Here is a 23,646-nt window from a genome sequence, read left to right as displayed (position 1 = left end):
CTTGTGTTTTACATCAAAGGTAAGAAATAATACTAATAGTTTTACTAATGTATTTACATATGTACTATTAGTACTGGCACGTATGACCTTAAACCCGTCAAACTTATGAGTGATAATGTCCCTCGGTGTCGCCAAGTCGACGAGCATACTATTCACGGAAAATATTTTCTAAAGTACAAAATTGCTTATTTTACTTCAAATAGGCTATAAGCATAATCCATACATTAATTTGTTCTATAACTATCACAAGCTAAGGTAAGTTTTTATTATTATTATTATTATTATTATTATTATTATTATTATTATTATTATTATTTATTCATTTAGTGCATTCAGAACTTTACAAAGGTCTTATGTTTAATGTTGTTGTATACCTTAACGTGAAACCCCTCTAATTCGGCCAAGGAAAATCTAAAATCTGATAAAAATCACGTACAATGTGATCACCTTAGTTGTATCAATAATATACTAACAAATAGGTCAAAAACCCAGGTGGGTTTTAAAGTGGGTTTTTTCAGGTGGGTCCAACCCGAAAAAACCCACCGGGTTTTTTCGGGCTGGGCCCACTTGGGCAAACCCTGCGATAGACAATGTTTTACAAAATGTAAATCCTACGAGGAGGGCGTTTACATAATTCCAGTAACAATAAACATGCATCAACGAGTATTTTGAAAGCAGAAAAAAAAAAAAATGAGCATTCTGTTACTCGTATAACAAAAATGAAGGTTAGCGGTGTCAAGTAATCAGTTCAGATGGAAAAAACATTTATCAAGTAATAATTCTTATAGATTTGGTATTAGTAATTTAGGCAATTCCTTTAAGCCTGACTAACTGTATCTAATCTGTATCTAATTTTTAAGGTGTGTGAAATATTCATTTCGTTGACTGCATCTGTAAGAGCTTTCCTGCTCAGCTTCAACCATTATTCTGTGGCCCTGTTCACCAGGTAAGTCACTCATACGAAGACTGAATCACTTTATGAACACATTTTCCATTTCTGATGCAAGTGTTCTGAAATCGAAATAAGACCTCTTGATAAATTGTTTGTTTATGTAGTGTTTTCTTTTCTGTGATTTTTTAATGAAAGATCTGAAAATTAAACAATTCTTCTCGAACAATGTGAACAAGGCCGCAGAATTAAATACAGAAAAACTCTTACAGACTTAATAAACGCAGTTAATGTTTTCACTTACCTGTTTAATATATGACTGTTTATTAGTAATATCTTTTCTATGAAAGAAAGAAGACAACCAGTTCGGGATTTCTTAAAGCTGCTCACGGAAAACACGAACTGATTTGCCCTTCATTTAAGCGAAATTTACATGTTAAGTTTCCAATTTTGGCTCCATCAAATGCCAGTCCAAGATTTTCTGACCATCTCGGATCATATGGGTTGTACCACAGACCCCTGCTGTGATTGGACAATCCTGTGTCCATATACCGAGCACCTTATGACGGTTGTAATTTCATATATACTAGAATACGTTTGTTTTATTTTGGCACGCTTCCCGCCAGTGCATTTGGTTGGCTTTTAAAGTACTTTCTGCTAGCACTCACGTGAACGTTCTAATTCAATAGCCGTCTTATTGCTTTTGTCGTGTAGGTAACATTAATTGTCAGCCAGCCTATCAAATGAGCTCATAGCTATTTGGCGGATAGTTCAAATGCTTAGTTGCCACACGCAAACAAGTGTGTTACAGGGACTTGAGAGTGGTGTGGAGTTTTGCTGTGTTTCCTAGCGTATTGTAAGTCGTAACCTAACTGCGGCATGGCAATAACGTGTTGCAGACAGATTCATCCTTTAGGCGGGAAGCGTGTAAAGATAAAACAAACGTACTCTAACGAGAGGAAGAAACAACCGTTTTTTTTTTCTTTTTTTACACATCAAATCCTCTATAGGTGAGAATTCTAACGCAAAGAGTAAAAAAGTGACTGACTGGATCAGGACTTGAACCCAGGACCTCCGGCAAACGATGCCGATGCGTTAACCACTATGCCACCCAGTCCACTTTCCAGAACAGCCACTCACTTTCGAGATCGATGCTTTGATCTTGGACCACGTGCGTTGTACCACAGACCCCTGCCGTGATTGGACAATCCTGTGTCCATATACCGAGCACCCTATGACGGTTGTGATTTCATATACATTACTGAAAGGAGGAAATGATCCATTTTTTATTTTTATTTTTTTTTTCTTAGACTGGGTAGCGCAGTGGTTAACGCATCGGCACGATAGACGATTCGCACCTATAGAGGATTTGGTGCGTAAAATTTAAAAAAAAAAAAAAAATCGGTTGTTTTTTCCTTTCATTAGTATAAATTGAGTTAAAAACAAATACTTAATTTAGACGAGGCACAATGAGAAAAAAACATACTTTTCAGATCCACTACAGAATTTTGGAATTGAATTCGTGACCCTGCATCACAGAAAAGCAGTGTATCACGGAGCCACTGCATTCATCTTACTCACAAAAATAAAAATATATAATTAAAATGCTACCTACCGGCGCATTAATGTAAGCCTCCTTATAGTTCTTTGTGTTTATACGAAGCGTTCCCTGAAAGAAACGAAAACGAAAAATATAAGTTTATATATTTCAAAAACTACTTATATCCCAATTAACCAAGACTAATTCATTGGCGCATATATAGGAACACAAAAAAAGTGAGTAAAATTCGTTGCTCTCTAAGTAATTACATTACATCTATTCAGACTGAACCTACGTACATTTCTTACGTACGCAGTTAGAATAAAATGTATGAGAGAGTCACTCTAAAAATAGGAAAGCTCCCGTTTTATCACGTGTTTTAACTACGTATGGTATAAGCTACTCCTTTCCTAAAATTCTAGAAAAAAAATACCTAGGTGTTTTAACTATTTTATTTTCAGCTAGCCTATATTTCTAAGCCTAACTTACATAAAACCAACAGAAAACAGGACAATGAAATCAATACAACAGCAAAGGTAACTCGTACTTGCACATGTAAATGCACTAGATCAGCGTTTCCCAACCGGTGTGCCGTGAATGAGCCGCTGGTGTGCCGCGAGGAAATAGAAACAAAATTATTAACTCTATAGCAATCATATTGCAAGACATAAGAAAACTGTATATTTATATTTCACATTACTATGAATCTACAATTTTATGTTTCATACCGTGTTACTTTTCTGTTCTTTTTTAATGTTGAAAACAGTATTTCTTATCATTGTTATGACCATTATTGCTTCTTTATTGTTGCAGCTATTTCGTAACTTGCAATTTTAAAATATTCAATCCTTTCGACAAAGCAAACATGCATACAAATTACCTACATTTGTGATTTAAAAGTAAAAGAGATTTGCTTGTTCGTTTGCTATTTAGTAATCTTCCTTCTTAGTAAAATCTAAGTACAGTTTTCGAAAAAGAAAGTGTATTTTTAAAAATCTGAGTCCTATATCTCACTGCAGTTGTTTTCAATTTTTAAATTAGAATGAAAAATATGCATAATGATATACCACGGGTGAAAACCAGTGATCGAGCTTTCTTCTCAGATCAGTAATCACAGAAAAAAATACCACGATATTTTATATTTTCAAATAATGTCTATAAGTGTGCCGCGAAAATTCAAATTACAACCGTAGTGTGCCGCAAGTTGAAAAAGGTTGGGAAACGCTGCACTAGATTCAGGTAGGTGCAATCGCTGGGAAACGTAGGTATCCACTTACATATTACATAACAAACGAAGAAACCCACAGACTTTTTTCTCCTCAAAAAAACTTGGAATGTGTACACCGAATTCAAAACGGTTTGCAGTAAATTATATATATATTTAAAAAAAACTGCAGATTATGTTTAGCCAAATAGTGTCTTCACCTCGAAGTTATTTTCAATATAAGTTACTAGCGGATACCCAATACATAAGACACGATAATAATCAATAATCTATCATTATATTACCAGAAACAAACTCTTGGCGCTCTATCTCCAAGTTATCGCCACCTTCAGTTCCTCGCATCAGTAACTGATGACTCTTGAAACGAGTGCAAACGCTCCACATTCAAATTCCAATGCATTTAATTCTAACCATTATAATAGGAAAATTTTGAATGAAATGTATTTAAATTACTCTGCTATATACATAAATTGTACAATGTTGTTACGAAAAAAGGTAACAATTCAATAAATACACTATTGAAATAAAACGGAAACTCTGGACACCTTATGTTTAATACCAATAGCACCGACACTATATGGCACAGTTGTAAAGCTTCTGCTTCCACTGTTCTCTACGACGGCAATATCGCTGTTTAACCGATTATATAGAAGACTACATTTTCTTCGGTTGTGTCTCTCTCTTATTTAATACACTGAATATATAGTGAATTCTATTTGCAATTCAGACAACAAATAACATATACAGATTATGTTTAGTAACCATACGGAAGGTTGTTCGGTTTATTCAGACTAAATTAAGAGCTCCATTACCTCTAGAGAATGACACTAGAACGACGCATCTGCCGCCCTGTATTTGAAGTCATAGATAGATTGGTGTCGTCAAATAGAGCCTAAATTAAACTGCAGGTTTCCCACTCTCTTTCTTAAAAAAATTTTCAGGATACTTCCAGAACAAATCACCAATTTTCCAGGACTTCAACACAGGAAGGTATAAACGACTGCAACTGTAGATTCAAAAGTCACAACAGTGAAATGAGAGCTACAGTGGCTTATGCAGTGAATATTAATGCAAGTACAGTATTAATACACAATAATTAAATAAACAAAGCGGAGCTTTTTTTTTTTTTTTTTTTTGCCTCCCCACTTCCCTTATAGCCACCCGATTCACCTACATCCAACACATGTATTTTCATTCTTTCTACATGACATTTTAATTGTACACCGAACAAATTTACAAACAACAAAAATCTACTTTTCGTACACAGCATTTTCATTGCGTGACAGAGTGGCAGATATAATTAGGAAAAAAGAAAAATAAAAATAAAAAGAAATTATATTACAAGTTTTTCTACTGAGTATGGAGTTGTGTGATTTCCTCATCTATAGACATAATTTCTTTTTTCTTTAGCGAAGCTGCTCTACGGATAGCATTTGACTTTGTCAATAACGTAAAGTAAGACTTCTGCTCTGCTTTATGTGGAAGCTGGTTTGCTTTAGTCTCCAAAGCTTCAGTTGTTTCCATCAATTTCCTTTTCTTTCTCTGCAGCTACTGTACATTTTCACTTATCTCTTTTCTCTTGCTCTGCACTTGGTTTTATCTTGTAACAGTCTTTATTTTCTCCAGCTCTGCCATATAGCGCTGCCTTGCATGGAAGGCATGACAACATTTCTTTCGAGATGTTGATTGATATAAGGTCTTTATGGGAATTTATACATCAATCTCAAACTGACCAATGATTTCTCCTTCATATTTTTAACAAGCAGATCTTTATTTGTGCTGTAGCCTCGTTTGACAGTAGTCTGTCCATACGACAAAACCAGAAATTTCTTTATAATTAACAACAAATCTTTAAAATGTTCCGAACCATCCAACAGTTTTGTGTAAAAACAATCCATTCTCTCAGGGTCCAACTTATACCCAGCAAGTACATCTTTAACCTGCTCAATAAATTTTCCATACAAAACAAATAGCTCATCACATTCTTCCAGCCAACCACCCTGTTGGGAGAAGGAAAGTCCACCCACACATGCAGGATCATGACAAATTATTATTCAGCACAAAAACAGGAATAACAAACAAAAATAACAATCAATCAAAATTTTCATTATAATTATGAAAAATCTGACATTCAGTATTTCTATAAAATTCAAGGACAAAAAAGCATTTTCAAGGACATTTCCAGCTTTTCCAGGATTTACAGGACGAGAGGGAACCCTGAAACAGTTACTGGGAAGAGTATGTCATGGTCCTTTTTCCTACAAACGCATAGTGAAACTATGTCAGGAGAAAGAGTCCAACACTCGGGGTGACTACTGCGAAATCTATTGTAGCCCGTTGTGAAAATCAGGAACCCGTGGCAAAACAGTCGCTCACGAGAAGCACCAGGAAGATCGCTCCAAGGAAAATGACACCTGCACTGCTGCAGAGAATCAGCCGATTGTCATGCAACGAAAACTCATTGAACCAAGGTCTGATAGGCCAGCGATACAATTTGATATCTTGAATTGTGAATACTGCATTCGTAAGTGGTTCCAGCTGAGATTCTCCGTAAGACCCGAGTACATCATATGATCCCGCGCGACATTGCAGACAGACAGTCGTCACAATCGAGAAGCATATATCTCTCTTAATGCTGGAAAGGGTATTCGGGTGCTAACATGTCGTGACAATGTCAAAAGGTGCTGTAACTTTGTTCGCCACTACTTGGAAAAATTCCTGCGTGGGTTCAAGATTATTTCGGAATTCGTTGTGCGGACAAGTCGCTGATACGCAAGATTGATAAAAAATTGGAAGTGAATACAAGATATTTCCCGGAACCCCAATTTCCGGGAGAATTAGATCATATCTAATTCGGATCGACATTCCACAATTGTAGGTGCGAATGTCAACCAGGTGAGGATACACATGGACAAAGCTCCAAGTGTGCAACAGAATTTCCGGATTTTGGTACACGCAGATCAAATTAACATAATTTCCGTAGATGTGTGAAGTTGTTCTGTGCAGATTAGTTTTAGAAATCGTTCCTGATACAAGCCCAAGATGAAACGTCTAGTGATTCACCATACAATGAAACTAGCAAAATATGACGACAGTGATAATTCCTTGTGGCGCATGCTTAATTTTGCCTAATCACTCATTCTACGGATAGAAATGAGTTCCTGAAATTTGTAATATAAACCACCCCAATTTCTTCTACGTCTTTCCGAAATACAGTTTTCCTTAATTTAAAAGAGAATTCACTCTTAAATTCCCAGTTAAAATCACAGATAAATGTGGAGGAAAGTAATGTAGTCTCTTCATTAAATTTGGGACAATTTCAAGGGTAAATAGTTAGCATTATCACTATACTATGTGAGGCTCGGATTAGATTCCCGGCCAAAGCTAATATAGTTCATAATGTTGAGATGCAGGTTCATCCAATCCCAGTGCTTAAATAAATCAATAAATTTCCAATAAATCAACTTTAAAAGGTTTTTTTTTTTAAATATTTATACTCAAAAATCAACGTGTTTATAACTAGCATTTACCTCTATCAAATCTCCATTTTTCAGACCTTCCTTTACATCAGCTTCTGGCAAGTAATCATTGAATGTAAAGTCTTCTTTCTTCTCCTCCAGGGTCATATCCTGCACGCCTTCGGTTATTTCCGCTCTGAAAGATTATATATTGGAAAATCATTTACTCCAATTCATATACAGTCCTTGCAAATTATTCATTGTTTACTAAAACTAAACTATTAAAACTCTAGCTAAGTCTTTTAAGTTGCAGGGTGTGGAGTTCCACCGTCGCTGCTGAAAGCCTTCGTGACAGGAATTTGTTTCTTTCACTAACTCCCTCCTTGTTCTCACGACTCTGGATAATGCCACACTGTCAACATTATTCTGTTGGCCATTCATTGTTTGCTGCATTTCATGAATTCTTAGCTTGAGGTAGGCTTATGCAATAGTTTCTAAATGTTAAACAATAACAGTCTTCATCAATGGATGGTAAAGTATGGCATATTTTCCTAGATGGAAAGAAAAACAATGTGGAACATTCTAAATAAAAATTCACAAAGAAATATTTTTCTTGATTTCCGATCAAATCAAAATAGGTATAAAATATAGTAGACTATAAAATACAGTAGACTTCCGAGTATCCGGCCTAATGTGGGGGAGGGCAGGCCGGAAAACAAAAAAGCCGGATAGGCCGTAGTTCTATTGACTCATTTCTTCATGAACATTAAGCATACCCCAAAAACAATTTACGAATACAGTACTGTACGTACTGTGCAGTTATAATCAGGAACAGCGACAAGCGTACTGTATTGAGGTCCGTTACACACTGACGAAACAATGAACAAGGAGCAGAACGAACAACGAACTCTTTTCCTGTCACTATTTGTATTTTGCACACGACACTAGGAGGATCGTAGCAAGCGCCCGCTTCCAATCCTTGGCAATGTTGCCAATGCAACGCCTTGCCTTCCTAATTTAATTACGATTAAAAAAAAAAAAAAAAAAAAACTAGGTCGGTTAGTACGGAGGCCGGATAGTTGCGAGCCGGATATTCGGGAGTCTACTGTATACAATTTTGTTTTAATTCATTATCAAATTACATACATACTTTTGTATACACAACTTTCAGGAAAAGTAGCGTTAAACAAAAGAAATAATTTATTAACAATATTAGCAACAAATGCATTATTTGAAAAAAAAAAAAAAACCTAGATATTCAAATATTTTTCCTTATTTACTAACGAGATTTGAGATGCAGCTGCTTCAGTCATTTTAACCGGAAACAATTGCTATGAAACCATAAGTATGAAACATACTACGATATATTTATCCTCATTTTATGTACATAAAAATAATTTTACCTAGACATGGCGTAAAGAAAACATGGCAGTTGATCAGTTCCCTGTTCCCTTCTTTCAGAGGAACGGGAGAACCCCGTTAAAAGCCACGCACACAATGTTTGTCCACCATAAAGTCCACTTGGCGCCAGCTGGGATCAACTGCACTGCACCAGAAGTGAGTGCTCAACACTAGGCCAGCGCAGGCCCAGCAGTTACTTAGTGTAAATAATGTAAATACATTTCCTCTCAAAACTATTGATCTTTTAATTATAGGGTCAGTGAGCGTAATTATGAGACATGCCTATGGAAGGTAATAATGACACACCCCTCACTGATTTTCAACCACTGTAGGTAAATACAAATTAAGAGCACAGGCATTTAGTAATATCCTTCACAATGCTCTCCTACATTTCTGAGTTTCAGTTTACAGAAGTTTGGATTACCCCCCCCCTTTTTTTTTTTTTTTTTTTAACGAACTCATTCAAAAATAAAGTTTTGAAATTTGAAATCCCATCATTAACTGTTATATCTACTCGTGCAGTGACATCACTGTTGTGAAACCAATGGGTGTTGGTGGAAGCCTGTGATAGGTCAGCAGTTACAGGTTAAGTTGAATTTGTTTGTTTTAGAGTTACAAAATTTTTGTTGTTGTACCTCATTTTGCTGATATGGAGGGTAATTATGAGACGCATGCTGGAATCTCTCTCTGTATCCTAGTATGTTAAGCTTAATAATAATAATAATAATAATAATAATAATAATAATAATAATAATAAAATGGTAGGCTGTAGTTTAGGTAGTTCTATAATCTTGTTTCTTAGTAACTTTCAAAGTTGTAGACCTACATTATTCTGTTGAAAATAGCCTAGGCTGCGTATCAATATATTGAAATATAAAGAAATAGACGTAGCCTAAGTTGTTTTTAGTGAACATCCTAGAACTTGGTCTAAATTTGTTTCATAAGCCTGTTTTGTAACTTGAAACTATCTTATACAGACTATTAGCCTATAAGCCTATTATAGTCAACTCACAAAAACGTTAGAATAACATCAGTAGCTATTTGCTCTTTCTTTCTTAGTAATTTTCGTGTAACTCAGCCAAATATTAATGATAATATTTTTGTATCTTTATATAATAAACACAAAATAACGGAAACTACTTTGTCTCACAATTGGACTCCTTCATGCCTCAATATCACACACAGAAAGCTGGGGACAACAGGTGTCTCATAATTACCCTTTTGTAGGGAAATTATGAGACAGCACAAATTTGACATTTACTCAACTTATGAGATGACAGGAAATTTCTTGGCAGCAAATTGTTACTCTATTGGCACCATAAACTGCTGTCTAGGTTAACTGCTTTCAGAACTAATGTAAGCTAAGTAACGTGGAAAAGTTGTGAAATCTGTCTCATAATTATCCTCATTGACCCTATTAGCATTGATGTATATCCAGTTCATGTTAAGAAGATATTAAAAAGGAGAGATTTATATAGAACTCAACAATCTTTTAAGGAATCACACCGATGAAGTCAGCAGGACTTAAGCTGATGAAATTGTCACTGAAATAAAAACTACAATTACGCTATTTAGGTAAAAGTTCTAATATTTGAAGGCACTTATTTTTAGGTAAAAAGCAGCTTTCACACCTTACTCTTCCGTATAAATAAATAAAATCTGACACTTACTCTTCCGAGTCCGCTTGTTCTGCTTTTTTCTTCTTTCTTCGTCGAAGTTTCTTCTTCTTCGTTTTATCCTCTCCCTGCTTTTGGGTCTTTCCATCCACAGGAGTTTTTCCACCAGATTTCTTCCGTGAGCTATCCTGAGGTGGCGCTCCATCTTTCGGTCTCGAGAACGGCCTGGATCGCTTCGAATGTACTTTACATTCTTTCTTCGAGATCGCTGAGCTTGTAGATGCCACATCGCTCGAAGTTCCACCACAACCAGAATTAACGACTTCTGATTGATCTTCAGATTTCTCACTACTACTTACACCACGCGAACACGTACACATCACTACTGCTTTAGAACGGGTTTGTACTTCTTTAGATTTATTTCGCGTTTCACCACTAACGGTATGGTTTCTTGTAGAAGTATCCGCGCCTTCTGACAACCTTCTGTTTGCTTTAGTTCTTAGGCCGCGTTTGTCACTACTCGTCCCTTCATTAGATGACAATTCATTTGGAGGAGGGCGTGATTTCACTGACTGAGAACGATTTCCCCTGGGTCTGGTTTCTTCCACTGCTTTAAGTTCTAAAGCTTGCAGGAACTTTTTTACAATGTTTAAATTACTTTCAGTTAGAAATGAATTAATGTCCTCTGTTTCTTCTTTTGCGTCTCTGCAGAGAAACAAGAAGTTAAAAACAGTAAGTAATCATTTTAAATAATATGAAATAAAGTTATTTTACCTTAAGCATATTATTTTGTACTTTTATTCCTAAAATTTCAATGTTTTCAACTTCTGACGCCTTCGTCTGAATACAGTACCCTAGACCCTAGAAGTTCCTAACCAAGTTGCTGGGTTTAAATTTTTTGAATATTCTTCTTTCTTCCAGGACTATAATCTTAACTCCTGCTAAAGCGCTAATAAATTCTTAAACTATAACTAAAAATTCACTATATTGTAAATGAAAAATCTCAATTCTTACTGCACAAAATAATACGCAAAACTGAACTTTATATTATTTTATCCACATTAAGTGCGTACAATTACGAAAATTTTAATGATTTGAAATAAACTTAATGAACTAACAGGATGCATATTTAATAACGAGACTGACCTTGAATTCCAATTAATCACCCATTTTATTAATTAAATCGTATACGGTGACTCAATCATTAGTACGTGACTGTTACGGAAATTTTACGGAATAGATTCGTAGGTTCTCATAATGGTAAACTTTCAGTCCTTAAAGAGAGGGGGAATGCTGTATAATAGCAATTTCTGAAAGAAAGTACTGTATAATACTGATAAAAATTCAAGACTGTTGGAAAATGAAATATTCTGAGTACATTAATGAGCAGCTATTGAAACAGTTCATAGCAGAAAAAGGGTTAAACAATACAGTAAATGTGCAATGGCTTAAAATGGGTCGAGTCAGAGGGGGATCTAATGATGTTTTTTTAAGGTTCATAATTAACTCTCCAGTGGTCTCCCACGGACTCTCACTCTGCGTGCTTCCCAATTCCCGTTTTTCATACCTTACAACAATCGGCTTCTTCTTATCAGAATAGAGTTGCATTACGAAACGTACACTAGTGTTGTAAATATTGATTTTTACAATGCAATTTGTTTTAGAACATACAGTACTTATTTTAATGCGGAGTGTCAGTTCACAGCTACTGCTCAAGAAAAATAATTGAGCGCGAGTGGAGCAGGGATATTTTTTCTTTTTTTTTTTTTCGGGGCACTCGCGGATAATCGTGGCTTTACTGTATAATACAAAATAATTTTGAAAAACTAAGGTACATTTAAACCAGCTTGGAAGTTTTCATAAACATCACATCATTGAAATTCCAGCTCATTTCAAAGAAAAAATATATAAATGTAGTTTTGAATGAATGAGTTAATTACAGTACGTTTAAAGGAGAGGGCGAGACACTTTTGTGTATCTCGTAATCTTGAAATGTATACTGAAAAGAAACCGAAATACGGTCAGTTTGTAAATCATTCAGGGAAGTTACGGATAAAACATGTGAAAACGAATCTTGCCTCAGGAGACGACCCTAAAATAGAATTTTCATTATTTCTAGGACATCTAATATGTTACCTAATCCTAACTTCACTATTTCTTTTCCTCATACGCATGCATATATATATATATATATATATATATATATATATATATACTCTTCTCTTTACTAGTACTAGTTATTGTCACTGGAGAATGAAAAGTTCTCTAGATCTATTGCAAGAGTTTCATTTATTTCCTGCGTTCTATTTTATCACCGTTACCTTTCAAAAGAATGAAACACTTAAAAATTTGGAGAAGAAACTGCGTACGGGAAAGAACATAGAGGGTTGGCATAAAAATATGCGAATAGACAATTGGCATAAATATATGTAGTTGGAGAATTGGTATAAAACAATGAGCAAATCAAATGAAAATTTTCAGTTTAACGTCCCACGACTATGCCATTTAGGCTAAGGAAGATGATGGTTAAGGATGATTTAAAGGGACAAGTTTTAGCGATAGATGTCACTACAGTCTTCGTATCTCTGTAATGGATTTTTTTACCTTTCCCGAAAAATTACAATTTCTCTTACAAATTTCAACCTAGAGACTTCAAATTTTTAGAGAAGGAACTTCATAACCTACCAAAGGCAACAATCCGTGCCAATTTTTTATTTAGAATTTTCTTCATTGTTGAAACAGTTCCATTGTTAAAGGTTTGGATATCCATTTGAACAATCAAACCATTTCAACAATGAAGAAAATTCTGAATAAAAAATTGGCACGGATTGTTGCCTTAAATAGATTATGAAGTTCCTTCTCTAAAAATTTGAAGTCTGTAGTGTGAAATTTCTAAGAAAAATCGCGAATTTTCGTGAAAGATAAAAAAAAATACACTAGAAAGATACGAAGACTGTAGTGACATCTATCTGCAAAACTTGTCCCTTTAAACTAACCTTAAGGCAAGTGAATGATCATGGAAGAATTGATGGAATGATAAGGTGGAGGAAACGGGAGTATCCCAAAACCCACAGACATGACGTTGTCCACCACAAACTTACTTGGAAGGGCTCGAACAAGGGACCCCATGCACCAGAGGTCAGCGCTCTACCACTGAGCCACCGTGCCCCCAGTTATAAAATAACGTGGATGGAGGATTGCTTTTAAACTATGTCGATGGCGGATCGGCTTAAAATTATGTGGATAGAAGATGGACACAAAAATACATGGATAGGTTGGATTTGATTTTAGCGTTCCTTTTAGTAACGAGGCTATACGAAACGTGAACTTACAGCTTAACGTTGGATCTGAACCACATGAGCTCCCGTCCCGGGAATCGAAACTGGACCTATCGCGCCAAAGACGAGTGCGCTATCCATATAGCTATGAGGAAACTCAATATGTAGATAGAAGATTGGCATAAAAATATGGATGAAGGATTGGCACGAAAGTATGAAGGAGTGAAGATTGGCAAAAATTTTAGTATTACATTTTTGACTTAATTGAAAATAAGAGAGATATTAATAACAGACCGTACTTGATATTATCGACAGCATCACTGTTATTCTTCGACTTTCGTCGGGGTCTTCTCTTCCTCTTGGGCTTCAAAAGTAGTTGCTGTGTTTCACTGAACATTTCTGTTATAGTAATGGTATCATCGCCCATAAATGATGATATTAAGTTCGAGAGTTCGTCCTTGTTCAACATCCGTTCACCCCAATCCTCACCTCGCGATTTCTCTTGTTCTTCTCCTGTAACAGCAGATTCTCCACATGCTGCTTCGACATTTCCTTCGATTGGACTTGCACATTCTGCAGTAGCCATCTAAAATAAGACAGTAATAGAAGAAATTAGTTCAGAAATATGATGCTTTACATCTATAAAAATTCATCATATTATCAGCTGTCTGTATAATGCGTTTAAAGAGCCAGAAACAAGTTACTGTCGTCGAAAAATTTGATTACGGATAATTATATTACATCATTCAAACTGCACAAGCATATAATGATCTAGAAAATCTAAAAAACTTATCATTTTTGCCTTTTTATGAATACAGGATAGGAAATTAAAATTACAGGAATGTTACCCCTTTAGAGGCAGAATTTAGGAAAACCTTGGAAACATTTCAATTTATTTTCTATACAATGTTTATGTTCAAAAAAATCATTCTAGTCGGTTCATCAATTTTCCCGTGATGATGAAACACATAACGTCGGTGTTCTTTTTCTATATTGAGAATAACAGATATTTCCTCCTCCCTTTAGAAGCGGATTTTTCTTTTAATTTTACCCTTATTTATAATACGAAAGTTATATATGCATTTTTATCTTCCGAACATGAGGATCTCGTGAAATACTCTTTATGTTTGGAATACATTTATAACCTTCTGTTCCAAGTCCTTTAGGATACGCATTTTAAAGAAAGTAACCTCGACGATGTTCAAAAATTCATTTCAAATAGTTTCTAGCTGTTTTCAAGTGATGATGAGAGATTGTCGATTTGAATATGGAGCAAAACCATAGAAAATTCCCTCTATTTCCTTAGAAGCGATTTTTTAAATATAGAAACGCTAACACATGTACAATTATTTTATCATTAGGATCCTCATATTAAGATCTGAGTTTCGAACTTTCATCTGATAAATGTTTCACAATGGTCAGAACAAATAAAACACAGTTCTGACCAGAGCAGAATGAAATATATTAAAAACTATACTTACAATGTGTTACAGTTTCAAGGACCTAACGTCCTCTTCATCAGACACCAACACCTTGTCTGATGAAAAGGACGTTAGGTCCTTGAAACTGTAACACATTGTAAGTATAGTTTTTAATATATTTCATTCTGCTCTGGTCAGAACTGTGTTTTATTTGTTAAGCTACTAATCCAGAGCCATGGAGTTTGTTCATAATGGTCAGAAATATCGCATTTGTTTTGAGGAAATTAAATTTGATTTAAATTATTTAAAAAAAGATGATTCGATTTACATCCCTTTGATCTTAATCAATTAACCATGGTGAAGTACATCCCTGAAAGTAGAGTGTTTGTGTATATTACTGCACTTTTTACGCAGGATTACAAAACTCAAAGATTTCATTTCATTTTTATATTTCATTGCTTCAGTTGAGCTATGTCGCCTGCGCAAATAAGTTCATTACAAGTCCTGATCTTCGTACTTTTTCTTTATCTGCAACATTGACCCAAAGCATGGAGAACACACCCAAAAAAATAATTACTGGGAGATTCAGTGGATCAAATAACTATTAATCCTATACCATCCGCGCCAACAGTTCTTGTTCTCATGCAATTCATGATTTCTATACCCATTCTTTACATAAATAAGTCTTCTAATGCCTTCTTGGCCTATTATCGACCCATTTAACTACGTATGTTTGCACGTTTTATTATTATTATTATCTACCTACGAAAAATGAGGGAGATTAAATTGCTGGTAAATGGCACAATTTCCACAGAGGCTCAGAAAAGTGTGACCTTTGCTGGATATAACTATCACTTTAAGTACACTGGAGAAAAAGTGCTATGTGAAATTAGTGTGCAAAGTTATCACAGAAGCTTGCCGCACACAAGGCACATTTTTATGTTATATGAAGTGTTTTTTCACTGTCATTTATTCTCATATCCACCGTCGTTAACACGCCTGCTCCCTATGGATGCATCCCGTACTTTTTAGCGCCACCTAGCACAAGCTGGTTTGTGTTTTCAAGTTGATTTGTGCTTTATGAGTTAAATGCCATGCCCACACGCTCTATTTACACTCAGCCCTCCTAAACCCAATTTGCACCGTCATAAAACTTCTCCTTCACTAAACGAAACAATTTCTAAGACAGCAACAGTGCATTTCCTGTCAGTATTTCATTAAAAGTTAAGTATGCCTTCTAAAATTTGATATCACGGTGTTTCCTTATGGAGAGTTATATTATTTCTACTTTATGACTTGAGTTAGAGATATGTCGTCTATTTGGCATTACTCGAGCAGACGCTTCTACCAAATTTTCATACATTTCTTATATTTTCAGGTTAGACTCGAGCTTCGCATTTCCTTTAGCAGACCATGTACTAAATGAGGAGCTCCACTACTACTTGCTGATTGACTTTAGGAGGGCTCAATATGAATACAGCGTTGACGTATGGAATAAAAACTACAGCGCATAAAGCACAAACCAACTTAATAGCGCCCCTGAAGAGCGCGAATCTAACCGAGTCAGCGCAGTAGCACAGCAGGAAGGCCCGAGCGGTAGCGAGGGAGTAGGCGCGTCAGCGACAAGGGGTAAAACGCATAAACGAGGATAGTGGAAGAGCACACTTACACATGCAGTACTTTCACAATTACTCAAAATTCATTTCAATATGCTATGCACTGACAGTTACTTAAAATGGCTTGTGTATAGCCCGCTCCCCCCAGTTCTTTGTCACCGGAACTGGAAGAGTCACTACTACTGCTGCTGCTGCTACTACCACCATTACTGCTAGTACTACTACTACTACTATTATTATTACTGCTACTACTACTACTACTACTAGTACTACTACTACTATTACTACTACTACGGCTACTACTACTACTACTAATACTACTTATATCGAGAACAGAACCCAACCAACCCCTGCGGGGCTTTTAACCCGTTCCTACTACTACTACTACTACTATTGCTACTAACTACTACTACTACTACTACTAGTTATACTAAAACCTCCTTACCACAAGATTTACATCTTAAATCTTTATAACATGCGATTCCGATTCATTATGAACTAATATGAATCGTTAGAATCACTATGATTCGTTAAAAATCACTGGGGGGAGCGGGCTATACTCAATCCCTTAAAATTCATACTCTCATTCCTTCACGAAAAATGTTTCACATTGTATTTTACCTATAAATTTGCTCTTTGGTAGAACCGTCGGCTCGAATGAACCCGTCTGTTGAAAAACAGGAGTGTGTTTAGTACAAGGGGTCCAGAAGCACGTAAAAAAAAAAAAAAAAAAAAAAACTAACCTAATATAACCTAAAGTAACCTAACATAACCTAAACTAACCGAACGTGAACAGAAATTACCAAAATTGTAACATTTTTTAGAGAAAAGAGCTGGATCCCTTCTGCTAAACATAGGCCGAAAAACATTACTCAGGTATCAATATTTCTCCCGGAATAAGTTTATATCCTAATTTTGGCCCCTATATTACTCAACTAAGCCATTCATTCATTACACAAGTATTTTGAAGTCAACTACTGTTTTCATAATATACTTTCAGAAATTCTACTTAAATACGCAAAGCAACACAATGAAATCAATATACTACTTTAGTTCTTACCCTTCACAAAGGACAGAGAAACAAGTGCATCGATAAATAATTCAGATAAACTGAATTTTAGATTAAACGAGATGTCACCTTACATTTCTTTTGTTTTCCAAGCCAGGTTTCTTCTTTGAAAATTATACACTGAATTGTTTGATTTCTTTTTTCAAAACAGAAAACGTAGTGATAATTAACTTTCAAAATTATCCCATCTTGTAACTAACCAAAGAAGATTAACGCTAATGAGTGCTGAACCGATAAACAATTTCCCTACAATTTAGAACAAAACAGAAATACAATGCACTCGTATATCAAGCCAATCACTTGCTATTTCGCACTGGTGACGTAGTTATTGCTAGCTGTTTCGTCACTTCGCTCTCGCTCTTTAATAAATAAATAGCTTGATGGTCAAACGATGTCCTTCCTTAGTTTCTTTTAGTAATTATATTTATCATGGTAGCACCAAGGCCGTACTAAATTTTATTTCTTTAATTTCACAATCCAACGAATAGGTACGACAGTATAGTGGCGTACAGATGGAGGATCTTCGAGCTCGCAGACAAGAAAATAAAAAAATATACATATACAGGTTGTTAATGAACTATACCGACAAACTGTAAGAGGTGATTCCTTACATCAAAATAAGAGAAAAAGTTTATATGGGCCCGTAGAGAAAAGTGCATAGTTTCAGAGATAGGGCTGTCTAAAATCACGAAAAAGTCAAATTTTAACAGGCTCTATTTCGAATTACAGAAACTGTGGGTGGTGGTCCTTATCAGCGTAAAGGAAGTCGCGTATACGCAATCCACAAATGCATATTTCATTAATTTTCAATGGCTGTACAGAGTATTCCATACAGGGTGAAATTCCCAGACATGCCATCAACCGAATTTTGACATATGCTCTGACTTTATGATTGGTCCAAAGCAGGCAAACGATAAGCCTTGATACAGAGACAAAGGATATCTGTATATCCTTTGTCTGTTCTGTGCCTTGATAGCAGTGAACACGGAATCCTTTGGCGCGATGTCGGAAGTGTTAAGGATCGTCAGCAGCACTGTGTTCGTACTCGGGAAAACGCACGCTGCAATGTTTTCTTTCTCGCTTAGGGAAGACCGGCCCAAAATGACATACATCGACTTTCTGTTGAATATTTCCTCAGAATAAATTTTAAACATTTTTTTTTTTTAATGTTTCTTTGGAATGTTGTTTGAGTATTGGCGTGGAGATCAATACGATCGTTTGTTGTCAAAGTTCTTATATTTAGATTTTTTTAAAAAGTTCCGAAAGTCCATTTTGCCCGGGTAGGCAGGGCAAAATGGCACACTACCTTACTTCTATGAAACATATAAACAGAAGTATACGAAAGTGAATACTGATTAATAGAAAAAAATACAGAATGACTGAAGCAACATTTTCGAACAAATACATTTAAACATATTAATGTAGGCCTAAACATTATTTGCAAAACAACGTTCAAGTTACGAACATGTTAAAAGAAATTAAAGAATATTAAAGAAAGTAAAAATATGTTACAGGATTATGCCTACTACACACAAGATGAAAACTGAAAAAGAAGCACTATGTATAATTCAACTTACATAGACTTCACAAACAAACAATTTGGCCCTTGGAGATAATCCAGCACGTGCAGTTTGACTCCAGAGGAAACAAAGCTGACAACGCAACCAACCTTCTCAGGCTTTGGATCAGGGGCGTCATTTCAGACTTCGCTTGAGGGGGGCAAGAGCACCATTGACATAAGATTTTCACGTTTTGTACTAGTATATTAGTGTACAATCGATTAAAGTATATGTATCCCTCAAACTCTTGGGGGGGCAATTGCCCCCTCCTGCCCTCCCTAAATGACGCCCCTGCTTTGGATATGCTGTAAAGTTCGTTACAGTAGATATATGGCACATCGTTATCATCTTCAGTGACTTCCAAATCTTTGGCTAAGGCACTAGACTCTTCATCACTAAGATCAATAAAGACCCTACGTTTCATAATTCTTTTTGATCATCTTTGTGCTGCAGGTCTAATTTTAGATTCGCTCTTTGCCTTCAGTTTCATGAGGTATGGACTACATGGGAGGAGTTGAATTTCTTTACGCTCAGACCTCTTTCTTTTCTATGTTCGCGTTTTCTTTGTAGCTCGCGGTACTGGAGAAATGTGCTCAATGAAGGTTTTAGAGGAAACTGCTACAGGACCTCTGAAACTCTTTCCTGCTCTTATGTAGATGGACCTGGTTCTGAAGGGGAAATATCCTCAATGGAAGTAGCGTTTTTATCTTGAGGGTTTGTGACTTGTTCACATTTTGCATTCGAATCCACACTCGGTTCACTTTCGTCCACTGGCTCAGGGCAATCTGAAGTAGCAGCTGTTAGATACAAATGGTCTGGAAAAATATCTTGGTTGAAAGAACATATGCTAGTTGCTTTGAATCCATTAAGAGCACTGAGCGTTGTTGCAGATTTCAAATAAGCGTTCGAAAACAATTTGGCGACTTTACTAAGACTCACGGTTCTTCCCGGATGTGTTTTCAACCACCTTTCCATCTCTTGATTGTAATATGTGTAATGCATTTGAAGAAAACTGCTTTAAATGCTTCAGAACTTCGGCAGATTAAACCAGGGCAAAATGGCAAGGTACAGTATTTACTGTGCCATCTTGCCCTGATGCACAGGGAAAACAAAAACAGGTAGCTGCACATTATGTGAAAGCTTAACCTTGAAGTTTCTACCCTTACCTACCTTTAATGGAATGTATTTTACATTTGATATGTTTAAGTGTCTGTACTTCCTCGTACTGTAAAATAATTCAACATCAAAAACAGAAGAAAATAAAAGTTTTACCTACCAAAATCACTTTTTCGCCGATCACACCTACTGCGTTTTACCTATACACACGCCATTTTTGTTCACTAATGTTACTACATCAAACTCTCATTTAAACCATTTACTGGCTGTTTCTAATCAAACAGTTTTCTAAAACAGCCACTGTGCCATTTTGCCTAGGTATGCCACTTGGGGCCGGTCTTCCCTATAAGTGAAGAAAACGTGAAATTTACCATGACGAAATATATCGCATTATACACGATTCCAAACACAAAAAGACATGAAGCTGCCGGTTCCTAACACTTCCGACTTCCCTCCGGAGAACTGGATGTCCATTGTTGTCAAGGCTTACCTTCTACCTACTTTGAACTCTCCTTGAAATCAGGATATAACCTATCTGAAAACTCTATTGAGAGCATATCTGAGAATTACACCCTGTACATCTATAGAAAATTGACGAAATATGCACTTTTGGATTGTGTATGCATGCCTTCCTTTCCGATGATAAGAACCGCCAGCCACAGTTTCTCGAATTCGAAATAGAGCCTGTCGAAATTTGGCGTTTTCGCGATTTTGAACAGCCTATGAAACTATGTGCTTTTCGCCATAGATCCATATGAACTTTTCCTCTTATTTTGATGTAAGGAATCACCTCTTACAGTTTGTGGTATAGTTCATTCATACCCTATGCCAGGGCCAGATTAAGTGGAGCTATAGTGTCCGCAGGCCTCCGAGAGGACAGGGGCCTCCTCTCTGATCAAAATCTCAATTGGCTATCGAAATAGAATCATGAGGATACAATCATTATCATAAAATAATATATCAGCAAAAATATGAAATATATTCCCTTAACTTTCCTACTGTACTTTCACAGAAATGTATCATACAATGTATCACATGAATGTATCTTTCTTCATTCCACAAAGAATTTGTAAAGTTAATCAGAGTCTACTTAAAAAGCCGCCTAAAAAAATTCACGTGGTATACCCCTCAACTTTACTCAATGAAGTGTGAGGTGATGTTACATTTAAACAAATATAAGAGAGAGAAAAATGAAGTAACTAGGTCAGTCTATTTGAAAGCTAGGAATACATAGTATAAGCAAGATGTTAATGAAGCGAGAAAGCAGTATATTTCGGCAAAAATCGAATCGTCTGTTAATAAGTGCAAACAAGCTTGGAATGCAATTAATTCTATAGTTAAGAGTAATCGGGACTGTCTTTATCCCAATCCAGAAGATTTTAGTAATTATTTCGTGAACTCTGTAGATGAAGTACACAATAATATTGACAAACCTGATGTAACAGCAGTCAATCTAATGGAACAATCTGTAAATCCTATACACGATAGTTTTGTATTCAGAAATATATCTCCCCAAGTAGTTCTCAACATTGTAAATAACTTTAAGCGTTCAAACAGTGTTGATGTTTGTGGATTGTCGAGTAATCTAATTTAAAAAGTTATTGATTGTATTATTCTGCCGCTTACCCATTGCATTAACCAATGTCTAACACAGGGAATCTTCCCCGAAGTTTTAAAATTATCACGAGTTGTGCCTGTATATAAAAAGGAGCCCGAAAATTGTTAATCTAGTTATCGACCAATTTCTCTGGTACCAGTCTTCTAAAAAATTCTTGAAACTGTGATACATATGCAGTTAAGTGATTATGTTGATAAGTATAACGTAATTAGTGATTCACAGTTTGGGGAAGGTTTTGTAAAGGGTAGATCTACTGTTGGAGCGATCAAATTCCTTAGTAAAGAAGGTTATTAGAGGCTTTGAAAACAAGGATTTTGTTCAAGCAACATTTTGTGATTTAAGCAAAGCCTTTGATTGTGTTGAACACACAGTTCTCCTTTCAAAAAATAGCGTATTACGGTATCAAAGGTTCAAGTTTTAGATTATTCAAGTCTTACTTAGAAAACTGTAAACAAATTGTTTTTGTAAATAACAATAAATCTGGTATTGCATCACTTAAATACGGAATACCCCAAGGTTCAGTACTCGGGCCACTTTTATTTTTACTAATGATAAATGATCTACCTTACTTTTTATCTGCTTACTCTATACTATATGCTGACGATACGACCTTCCTAAATACTAGTCCTGATCTTTGTAGACTTAATTCTATAACTGAAAATACATGGGATCAGATTGTGATTTGGTTTAAGGCTTTTTTTTTTTACTTAAAGAGAATAAAACTCAACATATGACTTTTAGTCTAAAACAAGTGCCTGTTGAGAATAACGCAACATGTGTGAAGTTTCTAGGTATATATATATATTGACAACAAGTTATCGCGGGAACAGCATATTAATTATATTTCTGGAAGACTCTCAAGAGTAATATATCTGCTAAAACAACTAAAAAATCATGTTCCTGATAACTGTCAAATCGGCTTATTTTTCTTTAGAGTATAATTTCGTATGGTATATTATTTTGGGGTAACATTTATCATGTAAATAGCATTCTTTTAATATAGAAAAAGGCCATCAGAATTATTTCAAACGTAGACAAATTAGCTCATTGCAGACCTTTGTTTATCAACCTTAAAATTATGACAATAACACTAGTCAACAAATTTTAACTTTTTTTCTGCCACATGAGAGAAAACACCTGATCTTAAAGGAACTTTAGCCGCTGAATTCGAATCTGCAATCCGTTTTTCTCTATCACGCACAGGTTTCCCGTGACAGAGGGATTTTCGGGAAATTTCCCCCAAAATTTCCATTTTTTCTTCATTTTTGTACCTCTAGCTCGGGACCCTTAGGCATATAAACATACAAATTATATTCTAGGTTAGCTTGATTTATACTTAGTAAACCCTGTAAGTTTCATCTGAGTCGCATCATTCTTCATTGAGAAATAAATATATTTCTATAAATATATGCTATGTGTACTGTTCATTTTACCATATATAATAGGTGCAGAAAAATCACATGTAACTTCCACGGGAATTACAATATAAGCAAGGTTTATACTTCATTGGATTTGTAATGAAACATACTTTACAATGATGTATACACCATGTCCGCCATTTTTATAAGAGGGAAATTCTATAGGGATATTTCGGGAAATTCCCTAAAAAAGTAGATTTTTTGTCTCATGTCACTGTTCATATAGTGATACAGAAGCGGGAATTGCGCCAGAATATAGATTTATATCAATTCAATAAATCAATAGCTCACTAGTAAACAAGGTTTTTGCCACATGAAAGAAAACATCTGATCCTAAAGGAACTTTGGTTGCTGAATTCGAAAGTGCAATCCGTTTTTCTCCATCACCCACAGTTTTTTGCGTGACAAGGGGAGGGGCTGAG

The 23,646-nt window shown here is 35.6% G+C and overlaps 1 protein-coding gene across 1 annotated transcript in view; it reads right to left on the bottom strand.

The window, feature by feature from the left end:
• Positions 1-18,019, bottom strand: part of LOC145680324 (DIS3-like exonuclease 2) — a 74,592-nt gene extending 56,573 nt beyond the window's left edge. Inside the window, 5 exon segments of the mRNA XM_081750700.1 lie at positions 2,505-2,558; positions 7,185-7,308; positions 10,184-10,834; positions 13,707-13,993; positions 17,588-18,019. Of these exon segments, the coding sequence (XP_081606826.1) occupies positions 2,505-2,558; positions 7,185-7,308; positions 10,184-10,834; positions 13,707-13,993 (1,116 nt within the window). The 5' untranslated portion in view covers positions 17,588-18,019.
• Between the last annotated feature and the right edge of the window lie 5,627 nt (positions 18,020-23,646).

Source organism: Thermobia domestica, chromosome 3 (assembly GCF_964235325.1).
Source record: "Thermobia domestica chromosome 3, izTheDome1.hap1.1, whole genome shotgun sequence".
NCBI lineage: Eukaryota > Metazoa > Arthropoda > Insecta > Zygentoma > Lepismatidae > Thermobia > Thermobia domestica.
This window is presented reverse-complemented; position numbering and strand designations above follow the sequence as displayed.